This window comes from Rhea americana, unplaced genomic scaffold (genome assembly GCF_003343005.1).
Source record: "Rhea americana isolate MKP2758 unplaced genomic scaffold, rheAme1 scaffold_224, whole genome shotgun sequence".
NCBI lineage: Eukaryota > Metazoa > Chordata > Aves > Rheiformes > Rheidae > Rhea > Rhea americana.
This window is the reverse complement of record NW_028186340.1, coordinates 1,094,605-1,120,389: the sequence shown is the minus strand read 5'-3', so window position 1 is coordinate 1,120,389 and position 25,785 is coordinate 1,094,605. Positions and strand designations below refer to the sequence as shown.

The window sequence follows — 25,785 nt, the reverse complement described above, 5'->3', positions numbered from 1 at the left end:
CCTCATTCCTGCCACGCTCTGATAAAATGAAAAAGGATCTTATGAAAGAAACAAGAATCCTTGTCTTTATGAGCAATCTGCTAGGTCAGTGACAAGGTTTGTATAGCCTTTCCAATTGCCATCTCCATATTAGTCAAGTATGATGACTGAACCTTTTTCCACTGAAAACCAGAGAAAGAGAGAGGAAGATGAAGACAGCATGATTTAAGGAGTCCTTGATAACTTTACTCCCTGTCCAGGTCTGCACTATGGYAGCAAGGAAACAATGCCCAGAAAGAGGCTCTAGCAGTCAGCTGAAACCTAAGAACATTTCCAAGCAATATAAACTATTTTGCAGAAAGGTTTCATGGAGAAAGATGGGGTTAGGAAAATCACAGAAAACTGGGAGATAGAGAATTTGTTTAATAATATTTTGTGTTTATTTATCGAACTTTAAAGTTTTTCTTCTCTGTTTCTATTTTCCCTAGCCTAATAAGTAATATCTTTTGTGGGGGGTTTCTGAGTGCTGTTGTTTAACTAGGATTTTTAAAATTAAGACTTTTTTTCAGTGTGCAGTACTTTGACTATTTTGAGGGGKTTTTTTTTGTGTGTGTGCATCAAACACCATAAAAAGGCATTATGAAGACAGCACCTGAGACGCAGCAAAAGGTGCCACATGAAGGAAGGAGGAAGAACTCATTTTATACATCTGGAGATACTGAGAACATAAGAAAGTAGATGTTTTGATTACACTCGAAGATTGAAGCCACTAAGTGACTCATTTAAATTTACTATCCTTTTCCCCCCCCTCAATTTTAAATAACAACAACAAAAAATGTTCCTTGGCAGGACATGGGCACTTGAGATTCACTTGCTGAAATGTGGGCGTTTACATTCACGCTATTGCATTTATAGGCCATGAAGAACTGCCACTTTCAGAGAACGGTTTGTCTCAGATGATTTGAGTCTTTAAAATGACGATTTCTTTCCACTGAATCTGCAGAAGTCCAGAGTGACAAGCCTGATGCACGCATTCACATTGTAGGCACCTAAAATCAGGCATGATATATTCCACTCCCAACAACTTTACATTTAGCTCTTTTGAGGGATATTAAATTTATTGGACCTATTAGAATTTGGAAAATAGGTTTCCAGTGATCCTGAATATTCCTGCATTTTCACTGGGAATTGTGTAGAACTGTGCAGTAAATATATTCTTAGAAATGTCTGGATATAGTAAGTAATCTTTGTGTTTTTCCAAATAAAAAAATTCAGTAAATAAGAAAACAATCAAAAAATTAGAATAAAGAACTGATCTCACTATTCATATGTGCAGGTAGCTGACTCTTAACTCAGAGCTGAACAACCAGGATTAAATGACTTGGTTTTTATCATTACARTTTGAAACTTCCATTACAGACCCAATGAAAAATCTGTCTTTAATAAACTATTTGTAYGTATTAAACTGAAGATTCACTTAAGACCAATATACATAGTTTTTCAGTTGTTTCAGAATAAAATATAGCTGTACTGTGATAAAAACTAGTTGTCTAGACTCACTATATAGCTGACAGTGAGAAACAGGAACATATAATTTATCCCACCCTACGAAAGATTTCTAATATAGGTGAGATAAATTGTTTTGTGGGTTGAKTGCTCACAACTAGATAATCTCCACTGACTGTAGATGAAATTTAGACAATCTGTTTACAGTAAATTATTAATTTTTAGAGGGCTAATGTTAAGTGAGATAAATATAACCTCATATATTTCACACTGAATTAGTTCAATCATTGACCTGTATTTAATAAAAGGTCTATACAGTTGTCCTAGGTAGGTAACAGTTCATAGGATTCAACATACTAAAGAGCTGACCTCTATATATTAGCTACTAGTTAAGACTATGTACTCAACTCAGAACATAGTACTTTTTAAAAAACACTTTTTWAAAAAAGCAATGAATAATACAGCCATCTGAAATGGCAATTGGCTTCAGTGTAGATTATTTTCTACACTGATATTTTGAAAAAAATAATAATTGTATTTTTACTAAAAATTAAAGTTTTAAATATAATTTCTCTCTAACATTACCTCCAAAATTTCTTGTATTTCCATCTTAGGATGGTGTTTCAGAGGAATTTGGAAAGCAGAGTGCCACATACTAAATCATCTATATTATTTTCTTAATTTTGAGAGTTCTCTATTTTCTTAATTTTGAGAGTTCTCTTCTAAATAAAGAGTTTGTTGACTGAATGCTGTGTAGTTTGAAAGTTTTGACCATATCAAACTAAGCCTAAATCATCTGTTTCCAGTCCAGTCCAGTCTCCATTTTAAAATCATTTTTAATACTTTCTGTGGGGATAATTTAAATAGAGGAAAACAAGGAGGACAAAGTCTGTGCAGAGAGTAATGAAAAWTAAAYGAAAAGACTCTGGAAGAAGAGAAATAACAAGGAAGAAGCAGTCAGTCAGTCTTAAGAAAGATTCCAGGCCACACTGGGAGGGAAAACAACAAAAAAACACAAACTTCTCCTGACTGTATGAAATGCTCTATATTTAGCACAGCATTGGAATCTTCTTTTTTCCAACATTTGAATTAAAAATAGGTGCACTTTAAAATTTCGTCATCTTATTCTTCTGAGTAGAAGGGATTATAGAAGGTAAACCAAGAAAAATATGACATTAATGATTTGCTTATGATGGTATTTTGCTAACTAAGATCTAAGGAGGTTAAGTTACAGTTAGCTCCTGAAAAACAAGAATTACTGAGGTTGTAGATAATAATTCTGGGATTGAAATTCACCATTTACCATATCTGATTAGATGAAAGATATAAGGCACATTTAAACTATATAGTGGAGCAGTGTTCCAGAAAAGTGTTATTCCCCTCCTGAAAGCAACCTAAATCTTTCTAACATACAGATACACATGCCCCAATAAGTGAGAGTACCCACAATAACATATATATATTCACTAAATTCAGTCCYGGATTCATAGACTAAGGAGATCTAAATTTTAATTCAAACATTTTCCAATACAAGTATTCATTACTATGCCTATTCCTAATTTATACCAATTAGTATCTTTTATTTATWCAGAATTGGATGCAAAGCTGTTTGAAAAGATCAGAAAGAATTCCACTATTTGCAGTGAGCTTATGACTCAACCCCATTGTCTACTGCTGTATGAATTACAAAGATAGRCACACATTCTCAAAAGTTAAACATAGCTAAATTTTCACCTTCTCCTGGTTTACARTGAAATAAATCATTCAAGGATTCTTAGGAATAGTCCTTGGTTAAAGTTTCTCTGTAATCCTTGTTTTATACAAAGGCTTTTGACAGAGCTACTCTTCACAGAATACCCCTAAGTTTGTTTGTGACTTATTTTATTAATTTTGGCTCTTAAATTCAGTATTCTGGATTACAAAACATGACTTTTAACCATCTGATAGATTATCTGTCCTTTCTCTTAAACTGTCTCCAGGACTGAGCTGGTAATCTGGCCTTGAGGATTCATCACTTGGCTAAGTCTATTTTAGACCTCTTCTAACGAGACTCCTATTCTCTTGTCAGGGCTTTGCTTATTTGTTTTGTTGCCAGTCAATGTGCCTTTACTATGTCTCACTAAAAAAGTTCCAATTCATAAACAAGAAAAACAAACAAACAAACAAACAAACAAACAAAAAACTCAGAATACCAGTGGATTATGTACAAAGCATTTTCTATTCCTGGAACAGAAAAGATTCCTCCATTTTTAACCCCTGTCACTGTTCCTTTAAATTTGTCCTACTTGGATGAGAATCAATCCATCTTCATGTCTGAACAGGAAGAAATGCCAAACAACCAGCCCATTAGCCAGTCACAAAGAGTGAGTCTTCTTGAGTAAGCAACCTACCTGGYCTGCCCTTGCTGGTTCCTCTGCCCCCTGGACCCTGTAGGTCCCCTAGCCACCCTACAGATAGACTCCAAGAGACGTGAAGGTACCACATCTACCTGAAGCAGAAGGAGAGGATGCAACTAGTAGAGCGTAAGTATTTCTGTCTGGGTATTAGATTAATTTCAGTACTGACAGAGAGAGCAAGGAAGTGGGTACTGCAGGGAAACAGTGTGCTCATAGCTGTCCCAGCAGGTATGTCAAACTTGTATCTACCCTAASTGGTTTCTCCTTCAGCCAGATACATATCTGAGATATCATCATTTCTGCTCTACACTAGGCTATGAGCCTGCATAGTAGAGTAAGGTGTTTCACCACAGCTTTAGTTTTTAAAATTATGAGTGTGTGTTTGATCTTTCCAAGAAGAGCTATGTCAGAGACACTGAAAAATGATAMATAATTCTGACTAAAAACATCTAATCAAAGAAATCCTCCATTATTTAAAGTTTTTCATAGCATTTTCCCATTTTCTAAAAATTATGTTTTCTTAACTTTTGTCAGAAACAAAATGTCAAAATAATATTTTTTCACTTAAATTTGAGTTTTCATAAAAGAAATAGAACATTTTCAGCTATTTCTAATAACCTATTGGGCAAATCTAAATCTATTTAAGAGGACAGAACTCCACAAATTCTTCTACATTGTTTGAAGTACATAACTGAGAAAGTGACACAGCACTGGCAGAGCACTGGCACTGCTTGCTCTAAAGCTACACGCCTGATTGGTCACTGCTTACTGCTATTGGTCAAAAAAGACAAATTACTTTTTTATTTAGGTAATCTAAATGAAATTTATTCTCACTTTTGCTGAGAACAGATAGATGAAAAGTTTGATCTGCCAAGGTAAAGACAAACAAGTTAGGTGGTTCTTAGCATCATTCAATACTAATCTAAGTATTACAGTTTAGCTGGCACAGTGTGATAGCAGAGGTGAAGTTATGAGTGCAAGAACAAAACTTGCAGCAGCTAACAGACTAAGATCGATAAACAAAATGTTTGGCTATGAAAGAGTCAGAGACAAATGTGAAGAAAAAAAAAACTGTGAGGTCATTGAATCCCTCTCCTGATAACATATGCAGTCATCCCATAGAAATTCACTGTCTGTCACACTGATTAAGTTCCATTTAAGAACTAGTTAAGATTTTTCCTCCCATTTGGGAGTGTCTCACAGACTGATACCTTTAATGATTAGAATTTTTATTTTTCATTTCTAGCATAAAATGTATTCATGGATCATTTATGTTCATATATACATATTTCAGTGTACCTTACCCCACACATGTGGAAAATCAAGATGAAATAGATAAGCTATGATCAAAACAGAGACCTTTCATATTTTCTGTCAAAAATCTCCTTAAACTGGGACTTACATCTAGCTGGCTTGAAGTGAAAGTAGAAAAAGTACAGGTTTACTTGTCAAAGATCTGTTTGATMGATCTTTTTTTAAAATTAAGGTACAAATAAGTCTGTTGGCTTCGTAAGATGTTTTCAATCGGCACCTGGGGACCAATATCAAGGATACAGCTATTAACTACATATGTATTTTTGTAAAGACAAGTGCCATAAAGAAAACTAAATTAGTTCAAATAAATGTTAGTAATACTCAGAGGAAACAAAGGCTTCGGATCTACTGCCATCAAAAAAGAAGCTCCCAGACTATCAACCTTTCTTTTCACACCTGCCTTATCACCTCTATGATTTTCTAAAAGGTTATTTCRATAATATGACCTATAGTCATTTGGAATCACTTTCATTTGTCAAGACACCCTTGTGTTATTTTTTTTTATTRGCTTAGTAACTGAAGTTATGAATTTGTTAGTAAGTCACATTTCACTGGAATACCTCAAAGCTAATAATAAAGTCTCTGTTGTATAGCATAAACCTAAAGCAAAAATCTGACAGACTATACTAAACTGCAATAAATGTAAGCAAAAAAAATACATTTCAGCCTTAAGACACACTGAGCTATGACTGAGTTTAYATGGAAGTTACTTCAATATTCACGAGTATCAAGACTTTTTCTTTGGCAGGGTTTCAGTGACAGAGTTCTTTATACTGTAAGAAATATAATAAAATATGTTTTCCCATTTTTTATATTTTTAAATAATAATTAGCTGCTTTTTATTCTTCTTTAATAGAATTTTTCATTTGTATCTGTTTACTATTTCATTCATGTATCTGTGAAGGGAGCGATTGAAGGACAAAGCGGTGGCAATTTTGGTAGGTTTTCTCCACTCTCAATTACACAGCATCTGCAACAGCAAAGGCTACTGCAGTACAACATCTAATTGTTCTTAATTGTGTTTATAAATTATAAAGAGTACAGCTGCAGCCTCTGCATTAACATTTAAATCATATTTAGAGTAGATTTATCTTAGGGAAAACGAAGTATGACACAATGTAACATTCTCAGCTATAACAGCAGAGCTTTTATTTAAAAAGTAATAGAAACACTCCATTTTGTTTTCATACTCTTTAAGGAAACCTTTGTTGAAGATTAGCATATACAAAAAAATGCAATTTTACCCTATTTTCTAGTTTGTCTTTTCATAAATGAATAMAAAATTCTTCTAATTCCCTTCCTCTCCCCTCTCTTTCAAATAAATTGTAAGTAATGGATATTTTGGAATTAATGGGGCTTGTACATGTTAAATATATACATTGAGTAATTACATAAATTTACAAAATACTTTGAAGTGATGGTACCAGTGAGCTGTTGATGTTGTTAAAAAATTAAAGCAATGCGTGATCAATGGTGAAAGTAATCGCCTATAGTACCTGAACGCCACAAGCAGCAGATTTAACTATAGGTACTAGTGTGTAGTTAACCAGGTACCATAGGTGATTACTTTCACCACTGGTCACGCATTGTTTTAATTTTATAACAAATTAACATCAACAGCTCACTAGTACCATCACTTCAAGGTATTCTGTAATTTTTAATTGCATTGTTTCTGTTTATTCATGAACTACATTTTGGCTAATTGACTCAGAAATACAGCCATGTGTTTGGTTTGAGCACTCGCAGGATAGAATGAAAAGTTATAAAAGTACAGATATTTTTGACTAATAGATATCATGACTTTTGTAGTCTTGATTTCCTTGTACAGTTAACACTTTATTTTGCTTTACAATTTGTTCTCTTCTTTGAAAGTGGACAGAAACTCTTGTATCTACAACAGTACATGTAAGTAATATGAAYTGACATCAGAATGAAACAATCCATGTCGGTTATTTCTCAGGCTGTGCATGGTAGACCAATTGTCCTTGAAGTAGCTTCCTTTAATTAATTACTATCTTTCTTTGTGTGTAGAGCAATCACATTGGCAGGAATTGATTGGGCATGTCAGACACTTCATTTAATTGGTAGAAAAATTCTTTAATTAAAATAATCTTACTAATGCTAAAATGAACTGCACCCCAAGCAAACTCACTGACCAGACTTTAAAATATGACTTCAATTATGTATTTTTCCTCATCTTCACACTTTCCTTTTGTAAGATTTATTGAGGTCATTCACAGATTTATCCACAGTTTAGCCTTGCTCTTTCTCTGTTTTATTGCAGTTAGATAGGGCTGTTAAATTCCACAGATGTACTGGAAACGAATATAAACAGACTTGAATGAAACATGCACTACTGAACTATGTAGGTAGTTTGAAATAGTCTTCTGTAGAAAGAACCTTTGATGCCACATTAGCCRCTGGTACATCCTAGAAATAAAGATGTAGGATAGGAAAGTTCCTCCATCCTTCACAACTGAGCTCAGGTAACATCCATACTTGYGAACTAAACAAGGACATGGCCTAATCTAATCCTTTCTGTCTGGTCAAGTCAACATTACTAAATTATTTTATTCTCAGAATACAATGGCTTCACTCAAACTACCTCTTGGGAATAGTCTCTCAGGCTAATTCCCAAACTGCGCCTGAGAATCGTTTAAGAGAATACCAAAATACACCTGGGAGTGTTCTAGAAATTTAGCAGGCCTTTCCCTGGCATTGCTCAATTTACTGGTGTASATGTAGCCTGAGGATCCTAATGACCTGCCTATAGGGACAGTGTCTTTCTTCAGCATAGTGAGTGTTTAATTATTTATACAGAGTGGAACTGTTTCAAAGCAGAGGCTGGGAGAGGCTCACCCCAGCATAACTGATCACTTGACCGTCCTTACCGTCACAGCAGGTTTTTGAGGCCAGGGTCAAGTCCCTATTCTAAAACAAGCAACAGTTGTGTTTTGTTTTTCCACATTCCAAGGAACAGCCCTCGAGGATGTTTGGGGAAGGTCTCTATTTCATGCTAATATACAATTAGAAGACTTTTTGAAGTCTCAAAAGGTTTGAAGTAGATAAAAGAACAGTGACAGATTCTACAGAACTATTTGCTGTACTGAAGGTGAACTGGTAAAAGAACACTCACAGCAGCATAGGAGGTTCCTATAAGAAGTGTATGTCTCAGCAACAGATGTTGTCTTTTCAAGCTTTGCTCACTGCACTTTAAGTATCATTATTGTTGCCACCTTCAAAAGATGGAATTGTTAGTGCACACAGATTCAAAGATTGGTGACCACAGTCTGAAATAATGGAGCAATCAAAATCAGCTGCTAAATATTACTGGAGGAATTCACTCAGAATACCTATCTTCCTTAARTGAAGAAAAACAAAACAGTTCACTGATTTGTAGAGGATTCAATTTTCTGGTTTAGAAGAACTTTCAGCAAAAATTGTCAGAAAGCAAAATAACTASCAAAGTAACTCAATCTCTAATACTGTTCACTGGACATGTAGCAATGTTTCCTGAGGGTTAAAATGTCTTTCAAATTAGTATGTGGCTGAACAGCACCAGTTACAGGAAAGGACAAATGGTTTAGGTAGGGTCCTTACAGAGGTCTTTTACCTAAGACAGTTCCAAGCATGAAAGCACAATGATTGTACTCCATCTGGAGCGTTCTCCAGAACTTACTGAGACAAAAGGAAGTAAATATTCCAAAAATAAGAAGGACACATTMAACCAGGCTGGTATAGTACCGAATTTCAAGCAGATAAACTCTAGAGCTTGAAGAAAAATGGGYTAATGTACAATGTTGTACTATCCTTGTGGGAACTCCAGATAGAATGTGACTTATAGCAGGTTAAGGCAGTATTTTTTCTCTGGTCTTGATTTCCACAAGACAAACTAAATCTACTGTATTTTTAATACTGAAAACACTTTTTCTTTGGCATTCAACAATAACAAGAAAAACCAAAAGACTGTAAAAATGTTCTATCTGATATTTCAAAGTGAAACATGGTATCAGTTTATAAGCTCTGACTGCATTTAAAATGGAGCAGAAAGTTCCCAATACACGTGGATATTCATGAATATGTTCACATTTCCTAGTATTTCAGTTTCCTATTTAAATCAGTGTATGGTGAACATAGTTGGCCTTTATGAATATATTTTGAAGGAACTCCTGTCTCTTGCAAATAGCTATATATTACCATGGTTAACTTAAAGATATTGTAGTTTGTTCAAAAGCACCTATTGTATCAGTCTGGCAAATAATTGCAAAAATAAAATAAAATAAAATAAAGAAATGCTTAAGAATGTGCCCTCAAATTTGACATATAAGGTACTCTCCATAATAGGTTGCTTACATTTCCTTGTGAATTCTAATAATTATTTTCACTCACCTCTGTCACATTTTTTTTTTTTAAGCCGAGTAAAAGACCTTTGACATTTTGCCTTCTTGGAGTCTTAGGGCAGCAGTCAAGCCAGAGTTCTGGCATTCTACATCACAGGCTGAGTAGATAGAAAGTAACTAAGTCTCATAGCCATAGTGGGAGCATCTCCTAATCATGATGTGTTCATCTGAAATTCTGGCCTTAAGGTCAAGTGCATGCAAAACAAACTAATACTTCTGCCTCTCCCTTCTCCTGTTCCCCACATCTCATTAACCTGGCATTGCTCATTTTATTGATGCATCCAATTGCCAAATATACTCTCAAGAAATTTCCAGGACTCTGTCGATTTGTTTCAGCCTGGCTCTAGCTTTACATCTACTGAGGTCTGTCATTTCCTTGGTTACTTATTTAGAACAAAACCAAAAATAAATAAATAAATAAATAAATAAATTTCTGAAGTCTTTTCTCCAGGAGTAGTTCCATAAGTCTCCCATAAAGAATAGCAGTGCATTATTCATTTTTCTTACCCACTGTACAAATCTGTGTCGAATGATAGGGAAACTAGGAACTTGTAGCTTTCTTAAAACACCCAGAAAACGGCAGCCGGAGGCATTTCATGCTTTCATGCTTTCAGATAGTTGTGCATCACCAAAATATCCTCAAATGCATGTACCAAGAAACAGGAAGKAAGTGTGCATTTTATGTAAATTCAGTCAAAAAAATCTTCGGAACAAATTGCTTGAAGTGGTTTCAAAAGTCAGTGGTATATGATGGCCATTCTTCTGCTTCTCAGCAAAGACAGTGTTGATGAGCTCAAAGCACAGCATTTCAGATCTCACCTACGTACAAAATTGTTGCTTGTGCTATAAAATCACCTGTTGCACTGAWAGGCTTAAGACATGATACCATGCATGATGTAGATGGAAACACAGCTGAAAAACGAGTTGGAGAGCTGAATAACATAATCATCTAGATCTAGTGACTATTTTCCATAAACATCTGATCTCTGTAGCCCTATCTTCCTTCTTTAAGAGGAYCTAGTCTTATACTTTTTATCTCCTGAAGTTTTTCTATATAGTGCAAGTAYATGGGATTGGGTCCAGTGTTTCTGAAGAATTCATCATGAAAGGCTRTAAGAGGAAAGCATTGTTAAGCAGTGCAGTTACTTGTTTCTATTATACTCAACCAATCCACTCCGTCACAGAATTCTTASACCAATCACAATAGTTACTTTTCTCTTTCAAACGGGAATAACAATGATTAACTACTCATCCCTTGGTTTTTCTCAGACACCATGCAACACATCAGTGGGTATGTATGTATCTCCACCGTTATCTCCACTGAAGTTAGAATGATGAACTAGTTCTTCAAGGCTTTCTCATGTTATTTCTCAAGCTTTGTGTTCAATTGTATCCTCTAAAAAAATTTCACTTGTGTTGAAATACTATAAGGCATCGTTTCATCTGTTATTGAAGACTGTTATTGATGTACATTTTCCAATGACATGAGTACTCTTCATAAGTAGCTGCAAGCCCTATCAGATCTCTTTTTAAATTGTATTGCATTGTAAACTTAAATTCAGCAACAACTTCCACACTTTGATTTTTACTTGAAGCTCCAAATATCCCTCCAAATAGCTTCCCCCCCTTAAGTATACTTCCTTTATTTTATTCCTTCAAAGACAAATCTCACTTTTAAAACAAGAGTTCCTTTAAAATATTTAACTTCTTTAGACCTGTTTGTATTATACCTTTCTCCTCAGTATTTTCTACCAATTTGGTATAACCTCTGGATGTGATTAATGTGTTCTTTAATGCACTAATCCACTTTCTAGATCATTAATAACAATGTTTAATAACATTGGAACTAACAGTGMTACTTGTGATGGATACCCCAAATTTGGGCTCCCGACTTAGTACACTGACATTCACCATCACTTCAGATTTATAACCCATCTTGGCCCATTTTTAATTCACAATTCTTKCATCCAGATAATTAGAATCAATTTTCTAAGGCATTTTTATAAAGTTTTTTTAAAATACTGTGTGGAACTCCACAAGTTTGAGTCATGACACTTATTGYGAGGCATTCTTCCTCTTTGGAGGTACAAATCAGGGAGTAGGGCATTTTAGGAGAAAGTTTAGCTGTGCAAGAAAGTGGGGCACCTTTGGTACCACACTAGCCTGCTGCAGGCTATACAGAGGACACCAAGACAATATTCTGACTCTGTGCATTCATGAGGAAACCTCAAGCTGCCTTTCATCAGGAAGAAAGTATTTCTTACTGGACTGTAGTATCTCTGGCACCTTAAGGACAATCTGTACGGCCCTGCAAAAAGGTGTATAGCTAAATATTTGAGTAAAGRTTCAGCATATCTAAAATATATTTTTTATATAACAGAGTAAACTTTACTTCACCTGTTAAACTGTAATTATATGACTTCTATTCTTTCTAAAAATATATATGCACTTCTCAGTCWCTAAACTATGAAACAAATTATGGTATTATGCCCGATTCAGTGGCATTTGTCAGTCTGCTGTAATGCAAAATTCAAAAGTAGCAGGGAATGTGCCAGTCATTAATGGCAGTGATTTTGGCAAGAGCAGGGGGCACATGAAAAGTGAGAAGGATTCAGAGCTCCATGTTTCTGGTTAGCAAAACTACTAGAGTTAATTGTTTTTCTAAATTGTAYCTAGATGAAATAACTGCTTGATGGCCCCCTAGCAGTAGCCTTTATCCTCTTCTGATAAAGCAGTGACCCCACAGGGAGTCTGACTTGGTAAAGGAAGTGTAGAACRGAGGAAGAAATGAGCAGAACATAAGATTCTTTGGTATGAGAGAAAAATCTGGGAGGGCAGTACTGAGTCCAGAAGTCAATCAGAGAACAGAAGATAAGAGAAGACCTGTACGCAATTTATGGGAGGAAATAGAAAAGTTTAAGAATGCCTGGCACATACAGTGAAATCAGCAGCAAATTCTGTCATCATCTGGCACAGTTAGTCTATGATCTTACGACATTCCTCTGAGTAGGCGAGTACTATTATCCTTTCTTTTCATAGATAGGAATTTATACACAGAAAGATTAAAACCCAAATTAACTTTATCTAATTTGGGACACCTAAAGTTGAAATGAATCAAATTCAGTGATTTTTCTCAGTGCCCTCTCTCACTAAAGGCTAGGGAAAGGATTGTAGAATCCATCTCAGACCGGGTTCATATTTAGAGAGTAAGGCTGGAGGAAAAATCAGAAATTGTTTTCCTTGCCAACTAAAAACAAAGGTTGTTACTTTATACTATCTTTCCAGGCTTTTTCTGCAGCCAATATAGAGAGGAAGGCTCCCAAATAAAGTGTTTTAAGCATATCTCAAACAGGTAATTAAAACTTGCCCTCTAAAAGTATTTACCTGTTGACTACACATGGAGCCTGGGAGACTTGTTTAGAGTAGATGCCTAATTCTTAAACTTGTAAAACTCAGTAAAGTGAATCAGTTAATTCCACCCAACTTAAGTCACCGAGGGCAGACCTGAAATGACCTGAAGGGATTCAGCTTTCAGAGATACCTAAAGWTAGGTGAACAAATACAGACAAACTAACAGACTCCCTAGGCTCCATTGTTTTCATTGATTAGATTGCCAGGAACTGTAACAGGGTAAACATCTAGCTCACATCTGCATAGAAACACTTAAATTTAGTGTCTTAAACTGGAGCTGAAGCCTACTCTAGATCTCTTTTTTACTATCCTTCCAGTGGAAGCTTCAATATTAATTTGTAACATCATTTTAGATATTGTCAGCATCCTAGGAGAGGATAAAAAATGCAATGAGATGTGATTATTTCTCCAAACATTTCTCTATTTCTTATTTTTGAAAACTCAGAATTCCTGTACTCGAAGGTTTAAAAGTCAGTGAAACCATAAACCTCTATATACCTTATATACATCTTACCTGTGAAACGATGAGGACATAAACACTGAAACAAAGGTTGCTCTGTCAGCTGGCTCACATCGACGCAAGTTGCTCCACTGGAACACTTATTTGGGTAAATTAAACATGCATTTTCAACAAATTGGCAAAACTCTCCTGTCCATCCAGGCGCACAGAGGCACTAGACATATATAAAAAAACACACACACACACACACGAACATGCATCATGAAAATGTAATGTGAAAAGTTTGTAGGCATTTCTTTGGAGCGTGTATTTTATTATCAGAGCAATAGCAACACSAGAGTAAGAATATATGGTATTTACATTCAGTTGAAGATACTCTTCCTACCTGTATTTGCAGATGTTAAAACAGTTGAGAGAKGCAGAAGAACTCATTTACCCATGTTAGCTTGAAAAGGAAGGAAAAGAGGATGCAGTAGCAGTAGGAAATGGCAAAGCTAAATTACTGAACACAAGGGATAGAGCTGTCTGCAAGAACAAAGGAACTGAGCATTCAAAAGAGGATTCAAGGGGCATGGAGGTGGGGAAGAATCCAGGTAGTGATACCAACAAAGCCTACAAGACTAAGACTAATGGCAAGACAGTGTAACATGAGGGGTTCTGTTATACACTCTGATGCTATCTGCTAACTAAAACAAATCAAAATCAGCTCTTCAGAGGAAAAGGAAAGGTATGAAACTATTTAGTGAAGTTTCCAGGTGAAAGATAAGAAGTGTTCCTTTAAGGCAAAGTATATTTCTGAAGTAATTGATATATTTTTGATAGTTTTCACACACTGAAGTTCTTTTTGTTTTGGGATAATGACAATACACAATCATGACTAATTCTAATATGATTAATACTAGCTTACTTTRAGAGCAGATGTAAATGTACTAAAATAGTGTGACCAACAATAGTATAAAAGTATTTTGTAACACTGAGAGGGTATAGCCAGACACAATGTAAAAGCATTTTACATTAACAGGTTAATTAACAGACCCACAAAGGGGCAAACAGACATAGGTGTAGTTGCGATCTACCCATGTAATAAAAAGTTGCCAAAGGACAAGATAAGCACAACAGACTGCAAATAGRCAGGAGATACTGCTGAATACCYTAGAAGGATATGGCAAGATCACCYCCTCTACAGATAAGCAATACCARGAGCAGAGGAGGCCCTCATTTTTGAGAGGGTCAAAACAGCCTCAAAATATCAAGYGTGAAGAGGAAGGATGAAGAATAAAGAAGACAAGCCCACTTTCTGATTTCTCTTGTCAAGGAGATCTCAAGACCAATCACCTTGACTCTGGTGAGTAAGAAACACCACGGACCACAGCCATCAGCACTAACTGTACAGCATCAGCTGCAAGCTACTGTATACTCACAGCATTTACCATATAAGAGTTAAAGACTAACAGCTTTGTAAGTGTAGTAAAGATAATTAATAATGTGTAARACCTAACCTTTAGCATGAGGTGTGCTGTTTACGAATGAATTCAGTAGTCTCGTTTTAAAGTTTAAAATTGGCCTAATATACCAGTCTTCTAAACATTACCATTACAGTAACATCTGATTCCCTGACTGATATACACATACCATATACTCAATGGCAGTATTTTGTAAAAAGAACATTACTAAGGGAACTAAGTGAAACCTTTAAGAGAACTACACTGATGGAGTTCCATCTTGCAATTCCTTATGAAAGCAAACCGTGCCAGCACAGACTGAGGAAAAGAAGGCATTGAAGCCCACATTATTCAGCAGTGGGCTTACATTATTGTTGCTCTTCTCTTTTCTCCTGCTGTACCTATACATTGAACTTTATATGACAACTTCTCCTATAGTGATTGTTTCCCATATGGACATTATTTATTTGGAAATTCTCAGTAAGTTCTCACYTGATTATAAATGATTTAAATCAGCCTTTTATCTGCTCAGTCACTAAACATTACTGTTCACAGTATTAAAGCTGTTTTAATCTCTTTTTAGTCTCTTCTTTCTTTAARTATCTTACAAAGCCCATTTTGCTTAAAGGAATTTCTTCACATACATTCACTTAATTGTACACTTTTCCCTGGTGGACACATGTTCACATAAAAAATGTTGTCAGAGGGCAGAGCAGGATGCCAAAGACTGAATTATCGTGAAAATAACASTGTCTTTTCATTTAGCAAGATTGCTTTTCTGCATCTGGGGTGAAACATGTTACTGCCAAGACAGCATTCAGCACTTAAATCACTGTTTCCAGAGTACACCTCAATTGTTTTGAGAATAAAAAAGCATAAGTCTCAGGGGTGCTTAAGCAGTACTTTCCACCAGTGTTGTCATTTTTTTAAAGCTGAATTGAAATCACACTAAAAGCATACCAAAAGTTATGTTGAAAGTAGTATAATAACTTTTAAATTTTCTTCTTAGTTTTCAATTCCCAGGTTTTCACGAAGTGAAGACAGTGATGTGTATAGGGCACTCTGTTATTTTCAAAATATATGAAGAAAGCCCAACCCAACCCAAAACTTAGAGATCAAATCCAGTAAGAATGCCTTGATTTTTTTAATTCATCTTACATTTTATGCTGTTTCCTATACCCTCAACTTTTTTTTCACTCATGACACAAATGTAGTATGAATGATATGCATATCCTTACTGCTATTTATTTGCCCATTTTTTTTCTGCAGATATGCTCAACAGTAAGAGCTGGAATGACTAGTTTATAGTAAGAGACTTAAAGAGCTTAGTGTATACTGCTTGGCCAAATAACAAGAGATAATAATATTATTTTTCAATGTTTATGTAGTTATGAACAATTGTTACAGTAAAGAAAAGAAAGGATGGTTTAATATGAGGAAAAAATCTGTTACATTTTGTAACATAAAATGCTTTCCTAAGTGAAGCCATAGATGCCACTCAAAGTGGAAAGTTAATAACTTCCCATATGTTGCAAAGAACATATGAAAAAATAGTTAATAATCATGGCTACTTGGTGAAATGGACTGTGTGACTTATTCAAGCAGATCTTTTTAATCATTAACTTCTTCCAGCCTGAATACAGGTCTTTTTATGAAAGAGAGGGTTATGATCTTTCTCCTTCAAACTGTGCACAAAAATTAAAATGAGGATAATTCTATAGCTGCCCATAAATACTGTCAGGCCTGGAATGGCTAAGAACTTAAAACTTTATAACATTGATTCATCAACCTAGAATAAAACAGGGCATGTGAATGACTTTTAAACCAAAATGAGAAAATTGTTCTGTTCTAACTCACTATATATGTCATTCTACTTCTTTGGAATTTTGTCTGTTTGAATAATTGTATTATTGTATTATTGCATTGCTAAATACTCTGAAAAAGGTACAATTATCCCATTTTCATACTGCTTAATGATGCTGGCATTGGAACATCTTCTTCTAATTCCTACAGAACAGGGATATGATGAAGATGTTCTGGTCAGGCTTCTCCTCTTAACACTAGCCACATAATAGTGGATAGAAGTATGTTAGAGCTAGAGCAGTATATAAGAGAAGTGACACAGCTTTCCACATCCTGATTATGGCATATTAGTCTTTATTGCAGTGGTCAAGTYGCACTGTTGCTTCTGGATACCTGCTGAAGTGGCTGACCTCTGACAATCATTTGGCCCAAGTTCTGAGTGGCTGAGCAACCCATAAAGCAGACTCAGCTCTCTGTACTAACTATACTATTCGATCTACTGTGATCAGAGAAAGTCCTGCATCTCTGCAGCTGCTCTGGTGTATGGTCCAGAACAGGATTTCTTTCATGTGCCGGCAATTCTCTTTATACAGAAGTCGGGTTTCCAGTCAGGCTCTGCCCTGTAGTAGTCTAGCTCTGCAGCTTCCTTTTTTTAAACTTCTTTTAGAAAACCTAGGGCCAYCTCAGTGGAGTACTCTAGCAGGAAGAGTCATCTATTTTCCCTTTTCTCTCTTGCACTATCCAGACCTGGGCACATCTAGAACTTTCATCATACTGAGTTTTCACTTATGACATGCAAGTTTGCATGAACAGACATAGACCAACTGTAACAAAAGTCAGCCAAAGCTATTAGTCTATTAGATTTTAACCTCTGATATCAACAAAGGATTAGAGAGATTCATTCCCCCTGAACTTGGCCCATGGCCATTGCACCTGATTCATCATCATCCCAGAGATACAAGGAGATGAGATACATCATCTCTAATATTCTATAGTCATTCACATGGATCTCTTATTTCAGGTAAAATTACTAGGAGTCTGTATAGAAAGAAAGCTTTGCTTCAATTATTWTTTGCTTTTAATAGAGATGACATTCTTTCATTTTTTAGGTGGACTTATGGGGGGAAAAACAGAAACTTCTTTTTTATTACAAGTATTTCCAAATTCTGATGAAGCTAGAATTCTGTCCATGCATATCTCATCTGGAGAGGAGGGAAATTAACTTAGCTTTTGCACAGCTCAAGGAGGTGCTACCTTTCTTTCCATCAGACCTTATAAAAGAACAAAATTTTATTAATATTTATTACACCCTAGAAAGGGAAATTAAGGATGTGCATTTTTTGAGCAGTTGGTGATAAAGGAAGAAAGGGGAGGCACTGAGGGATGAAAATTTATCAGCAAGAAGCTGTAGTGTGTACTGGAAACTCACTGTGCAGTTTTGGAAACAGCTGCTGAGAGCACACAAAAATTTATATAGCACATGGAGAGTGTGCGACTGATCCTACTGGCATTCATAAACAGGTAAAAAAAAATTATTATAGAAGTTATGTACTTCAGAAATACACAGTGCTGAGCTGGCTGGCTGAACTTTTATGGAATCTTTCTACAGCCATCCTCCTTATCTCAAGGGACCAGCTCCTCACTAGACAGGGAAGTCAGAAAAGAGGTTCAGGGATTTCTGCCTCCTTGAAAAGCTGTTCAGACCTGATCACTGGTATGCATTTAACTGATTTTTTGTTAAAAAAAAAAAAATAATTCAAACTCAGCTAGTTTGCCCATTCCTTGAACTTTTTCAGGAGACTTGGAAAAAGAACTTATTTCAAAGGTTACTAGTTTCATTCAAATTTGTCTGTGCCATATTATTAAGTACTTACATTAGTATGCAAGGGGGGCAGAGAGAATGCATGATGAAAAATGGGGAAAAAATACTTATTACATCTGGGTGATCAGTCAGAGAGCAGGTTTCTACTTCAGCACTTAATGTTTAAACTAATAACATGAAAAAATGTGTTTAAAATGCCTAAATGACCTTTCTTTTCACTGTTATTTCTCATTCTTTCTGAGCATTCTATTTCTATATGGCTGTACTGAACAAACTGCTTTTAYATACGCAGTGCAAATGTGTAAAGGTGCAGTGATCTTATAAATCACTGTTTTGTTACAAAATCATAAACTGGTGTTGGAGAGCTCACTTCTTTTGCTATTAACCAGCAAGATTCTGCTGAAATGAAAGGTACTTGCTGAATTACTTAAGGTGAAAATTTAACCTATTTTCTTAGAAACAGTAAAGATGAATTTTTACAAGGGACTTGGATTTACTACACTGTAAATACAATAGTAAACTTCAGTCTAAATTTCTTTCTTAAGGTATTATTTACTCTTAGGACTCATAACCCTCAGGCACTAACTTTCTTTTACCCAAAAGCAATTGAACTTTTTAGATCAGTTGAGTCACAAGAGTGTAAAAGTACAAATCATGAGAGACCCTACCACTGGTTTCTTTTCATATTCCTCATAAACTCATGTTATATAAAGCTTTTTTTTTATTTGCTCTTAAGTGTGAACAACAAAAGACACGAACAATGCATCTGCTGTTTTCTAGTTTTTGGTCAGTATGAGTATCATCATGATCCTTTGCTGCTACGTGATGCTAGTGTAATTCTTGTTGATTGAAGGTCATTGAACCATCAGCGCACTTTATTTGGAAAATCAGTGCTATTATTTTTCAAGCTATTCGAATTAAAATTTGGAAGATATTAAAAAATATTCAAACTGTTGTTTTGCTTCGTTTATAAAAACTACTTGAAAGAAACATTTGGTGCTGCTTTTACTCTATCCATGATTTCTGCTTTGGGGATAGTTGTTACCATGTGATTCATTGTCTCATTAAAAAATTACTGCTTTGTATAAAGGTTTTGTGGAGGTTTTTTGTGATTCTGTTAAGAATATTAGAGGTGTTTGGGGAATGTGACTCATCAGTTTCTGCACTGGAACAGGAAATTCATTAATCAGTAATTCCCAGACAAAAACTTTGTTTTTAATTTTGTATAGTTGCGTAATGACTTAAAATTCTTTGCTCAGGTGTCTAGGGAATTCTGGTTACAACATAAGCCATAAACGGCTTAATATTTTGATTGTAGACTTTATGCATCTGGTTGAGTCTAAAGGGCAGTGACGCATGGTAATGTAACACAGCACTGCACATAGCATAATCATAGCACGGTAATATGCATGTTTATGATTGTCTAGTAGCAATGACAGTAGTGTAGCTATAGAAAAAATCCTCAACTGTTCAGAGGCTGAACTATGAGCTTAAGCTATCTGAGCTTAACTCACACACAATACATTTTCAATGTATATCGCAATACATTATCATGTATTACTTCAAAAATGCAACTGTAAAGAACAGTTGACTAATCTGCATGTTTTCTATAATCTACACAGTTTCAGCCCTAGTATAGCTTTTACTTAAATGCCAATGAACTACACTGTTGCTTAACATGGCTTTAACAGAGAAAAGTTTGATGAGGTTTTGACTCAAGCATTAAAGATGTAAGAGACTGGCAAAGGAAATGGAAAAAAAAACCCAGGAATTATATGAGAATTTTCAGTGATAACAATTAAGATGAATCATACCATTAAAACTGGACATGTCATCTGAAAGTTGCTCTGTTTTAGTGCTTGTAGATTCTTTTTCTAGTTATTTATTAGCATATACTACAGAATCATAGAATCAATCAGGTTGGAGGGGACCTCAGGAGGTCTCTGTCTTTTCCTCCAAGCACGATCAACTATGAGATTAAACTAGGTTGCTCGGGACTTTATGCAGTCAGGTTATGAAAACTTCCAAGTGTGGAGTCTGCACATCTCTAGGCAACCTGTTCTAGGCAACTTGTTCCAGTATCTGTCTGTAGAATGAAAAAAATTCTGCTCATATCTAGTCAGAACATCTCTTGTTTCAATTTGTCCATTGACATRTATTTATGTAAACAGAACAAAAATCTTATCCGATGACAATGAAGTAATACAAAATGGGAGGCTATCTTGAAATTTATCTCTAGCTGAAGAACTTCATAATAATTGAAATTCATCTTTTCTGCTTTCTTTAATGCTTGAATTGCCTACCTGCTGTGCTTTACTACAGTATAATTTCATGTAACTTTTTGTTTAATGTGTCTGAACACACAGGGCCTTAACTCATTTTAAAAAAGAGTATTTAATACCGATTTTGAAGGTGTTCTGTCTAATTTAATTCTGTTGCTAATAAGTACCCAACATGTTGAATTCTTAAGTATTTTAATTCTGGCCCCGCTGTATGAAATAGAAGTTATAATTTATTACTGAAAATATGCCAACAAATTAGAGAATACAGTTGTTCGTTAGCACTACCTTTTCTCTGATTCTACAGTACAGAAGCATATGACAGATACTTACGCTTGCATATGGTCCTTATATGATRAACAAAAAATTCAACTTAAGTACAGGTTTTTTATATATTTAATCTACCCCTGTATAAAACAGACGCATCTGGGCTGCAGGTTGTAAAGTCTTTAATATAGGAACTATGGTGCAGTATAAAATTAAAAAGTAATACTACTGCTATGCTTATTAGAGCACTGCTTTCTTGAGATAAATTTCCTGTTCTTCTAGTAGTTTGTGAGGTCCTTTTGTCCTTTCATTCCTTTGTCTAAATCTCAGCTTATGTTTTTTTTTTCTCTTTCAGTGTTTAAATTTCTCAAAATCATCTTAGTTTTCCTCTGCATGTAATTCATGAAAATGACATTGCATTTATCAATAACAAACAACATTTGATAACTACTGTGTAGTGCCACTTTCACTGCAATGCTTATCCACCGTGGTATTTTATTTTCCGTATTTTTGTTGGCTTATGCTTTTATTAGATATTTGCTTACTTTGGGTTAAAGTGACTGTGTCATCTTCTTATAGAAGTTTTGTTTAGAAACAAAACAAAATATACTATTTGTTACCTCTCATGTATTTTACTACTGTATTTAACTAGATGTAGTTCTAATAGGTCAATTAAAACATACTACATAAAATATCACATAAACGTATTAGGTGATCAGATCTTTAAATATTTTCTTTTGAAATTAACAATTAGCAAACAATATTTAGCTCATTATAGGAAAAAATCTTCTGTTCATTAACTTTTGTACTTCTCTGAGATACTTAACAGCAAGTATTAGATRTATCTAGAATACTTTGATACCGTTTACTTCAATGGAATAACAAAAGCAGGAAAAGGTTTAGATGAAGATGAAATTAAATACTGAAGAGCACAGAACTGCATAAGATATTTTAAGATTTATGTGAACACTTGTGTAGAATTAGAGGTACTGTGTGGAAGGAAATGGACTGATTAACTAGTGCACAACTAGCAGCTCTTGGAAGAGTCGGACTTTGAACTGCTGTTGTTTGGACAGACAGCTGGAAGGACGAGTACAGGAGAAGTATCAGTAAAATTAACAACAGTGACAAAGCAGCTTCGCAGACATGGAACTATATTGCTCAGACAGTCCACAAGGAGAAAACAGTAGGAGAGACTCAAGAAGTTTTTTAAAGGAAAATGTCAATAATCTATTTCGTATGTTGTAAATAAATATAAAAGTTACATGTGAGAGCAGTCRATTTTGCAGTGCCCATTTTCATTGCTTTTAGCTTTGCTTGTAGAGCTGTTATAAATATTCATAACAATTTTATCACTCTAACCAAATGCTTTAATACATAGTATGCCAAACATATTAAATATTTGTTTCCTTAAGGCTTTTTTATACTCAGAAAACAAATGTTGATTGATACAGTGTAGAGGGTTTTAAAAGAGCCCTAGTGGCTTATTTTTTTTATTTTAAGAACTGTATTTGTTAAACAAGGTAATATTTTCTCTCGACAATACTTCCTTTTCATTCTGGATGTGTTATCTATTTCTTCTCTCATGCAATAGATAAAAACAGCTTCCCTAAGAGCATGTCTGAGGCCTTCTCAGGGCTATGAGATCAAAGCAGTGTGACTGATATAACCAGATTCTCAAGATGCCTTTCTGCATAGCATGTTATGCATATGCTAATTCTGCATAGAGATGCTTTATTTATAGGGTATGAATTCAACCAGACTTCTGGGGACAAACTATTATCAAAGAGCATTAGGACTGAGAGAGCCTCTTCAGGGAACAACTTACAAAGTGGAAAGGTAGAGCAGTGGCAGCAGTYTGCACAAGAGCCATTTAGGATGGTTCGAACTTACTGCAGGACTACACTGCCTGGCACTGCTTGTCACTTCTGAAACRAAGTAGATTGATTTCCAGTCTAACATTGGGTTATGGGCTTGCTTCTGCACTCATAAGGGCGAACTGCATCTGCTTAGTAATGAAATTTAGAGCCTTGTCTGCCTGTCTGCAATTTCCGCTCACGTTTTGTTGAATGCTAACCACCTTCCAGTATTCAGAACTGCAAAAAGAGAGAAAGCTGCACAGGCAAGAGAAGTTCCCTCCCTTCTCCTCCTTTCTCCCTCCCCAGAGGGAACTTCAGTCATTGTCTTCAGTGAACGCTTACTTATCYGTGTTAGTTTGTACACCTCTTCCACGCTAGCAGAGAACACTAACCTTTGGGCATCACACATGTTTTTTAARCTTAAACTGCAATGGTGTGACCTTTGCTGTTACTATTTCTTTAATTATTTATACTCGCAATTTTACTTTACCAACCTTGTATCTTCTCAGTTCACACTTCGTTATTAAAATACCTCAGGTTCACCAAAAAACCCTTTTTTTCTTGCTATGCTTTGATATACAGCTGTGAGGAGAAGGATTGAAAGCATTTAACACGAACAGCCACAGAGCCATCTGCAGGGCAAGATTCTAGCTACCTACATTTTCTATTACATTAATTTCTCTCTCCTGTTACAGTAGGTGAAGACCAAAGACTGAGTGACTGAGGAGCAATTCCCCAACAGGTAATCCCATTGATACATAATTAGGTGATTTTTGGTTTAGTCTTGGTTAATATGTACAATTTTTTACTAATGTATAGTTCCCAGGGCTCTGCAAATAGCCATGTTCACAGAGCACATATACTGCATGTACATTTATTTTTGCTTCGCTTTGCTCCTCCTTAACAGCACAGTCTACTTCCAGTGCACTGCATGAATGSCTGCCACACACCAGCAACAGCTCCTGCTGCTCCTCTGGAAGGCACTAGGACATCAGTTGACAACGATTTCAACATAAAATCTTGTATTTCAGTATCAGTACTGCTTCTCAGAGAAAATTTAAATACTTGCTTTGAATGACCAACAGTGGGTGTAATTGTAAAACCCATAATGTTAGCACAGATTACTGTCTCTTTCTTTAATGATGCTTTAGYATGTATTCGCTTGCCAACACAGCTATTCAAACAGTATGTATGTTTTGCTTAGTCCTAGTCTCAAGAGCAGTCAAATGAAAATGGACTTCACTATGGACACTACTTTTTATTTCATATTTTTGCTTCAATTTTTGTGTCTATATAACCCAGTTCCTTTGTTAAGAAAAAGCACTAAATTTTCCACAAAGCGGTGGTTTGTGAGGATGATTGGAAAAAGGCTTATTGACAAAATAGCCTTGGATACACTGTAAGAACCATGCCAGTTGATAGATAGTTGCACATAACATAGTAAAAAGCTGTTAGGTAAAAAATGCTATGAGTATTTTTATACCCTGCAAGAAAAGGAATGTGTTTTAAATCTGCATTTAGCCATTGCATAGGAAGTGTGTAACAGAGCCAAAATGGGAATGTGTAGATGTAGCTTGCAGCTGCTATGGGACTGCACTTTCTTCTCCCTCAAATGTTCTTCAGTAGGTAGTCATAATTTGCCCAGGAGCTTTCTAAATTCTATGCAATTAAATAGTTAAAACAACACAACCTCTTGTCTCTCCCGAGAGGGTAAAGACAGTTGGTGTGTCAGAAATTTGACAGTCTTTATATCCTCACCCTTCCCACTGTTATGTTCTAGAAACTGCTGAGTCTTTCTAGGCTTTCTGAAATTTGATAATTGATTTGTTTTTGTTTTTGCTTTAATACAAATGATGAGRGAAGAAACAGTATATAGCATAGATGATGATTCCTTCTGCTTTGATCTAAACTACTTGCCATGGGTAAATAAATGACTGGGTATCTGATTTCACCTTTGGAGCTAGAGGAAAGATGTACAGTCTCCAGATGATTTTTGTTTGTATGCCTCCTTTACCTGCCTCTACTGTCCATTCTCCTTGTATATGTGTATGAACGAAGGAGGCATTGCTGAGCCACTCTAATTCATTGGGAGAAATTCTACCCAAACCCAGGCCTCTTTTCCCCAAGACTGCCATGAGGCAGCTGCATGGTTATCATTAAAAAAAAAAAAACACAACATGTCTTTCTTTCCTGTCAGCTGTCCTTTGGAGTTGTTCAGTTTTTACCCATCTTCACATAAAAATAAAGATAAGAGATATCCATAGTTATAAATTGGTTTAGATTTTCAAATTAAAAGTACAGAAGAGATATTATCAATTTCAAATTAAGAACACTGACTTTTCATGTATAAAATCCACTTAGAAAAAATAAAAGTTTCCATAAGAAGAGGAATATCTTCTGAAATGTRTCTCTGTGGGCAGATTTTTTGAAATGTTTTTAAGAAGAAGCTTATTGTATTGTCAAAATAATGTAAAATGAATTGTTTCCTTGAATAGGCTCTGCTGGAACCTACAATTGGTTCACACTTTAAGTAGCTGTCATTTTAGAGCTATGTTTTTTTGTTAAAGCTGTTATAATTTAAAATTTTCACTAAAACAGTGGCCCCCATCTTCTACTACTGAATAGGTACAAACGATTACAGAAATTGCTGAACCAGGATAGCATTAATTAAAAATATGTAAAAGATGACAAGGAAAATTTAATTTATTAGATTTTCCTCAGAAGTTCAGCAGTGATTATATAGATAAAAAAGTTTCAACATACCTACTGCAAAACAGAAGACAGAAGTTAATCAGTATGAGTTCTTGCAATAATTGACAAGTCAATAGTAAATGGTATCATTTAACA

At 35.3% G+C, this 25,785-nt stretch overlaps 1 protein-coding gene across 1 annotated transcript in view; it reads right to left on the bottom strand.

Annotated features, from left to right (window-relative positions):
- LOC146595489 (uncharacterized) overlaps positions 1-25,785 on the bottom strand; it is a gene marked incomplete at its 3' end in the record, with an annotated part of 408,834 nt that overhangs the window by 305,977 nt on the left and 77,072 nt on the right. Inside the window, exon 7 of the mRNA XM_085305610.1 lies at positions 13,521-13,680. Coding sequence (XP_085161736.1) covers positions 13,521-13,680 — 160 coding nt within the window. The remainder of the gene's footprint in view (positions 1-13,520; positions 13,681-25,785) is intronic.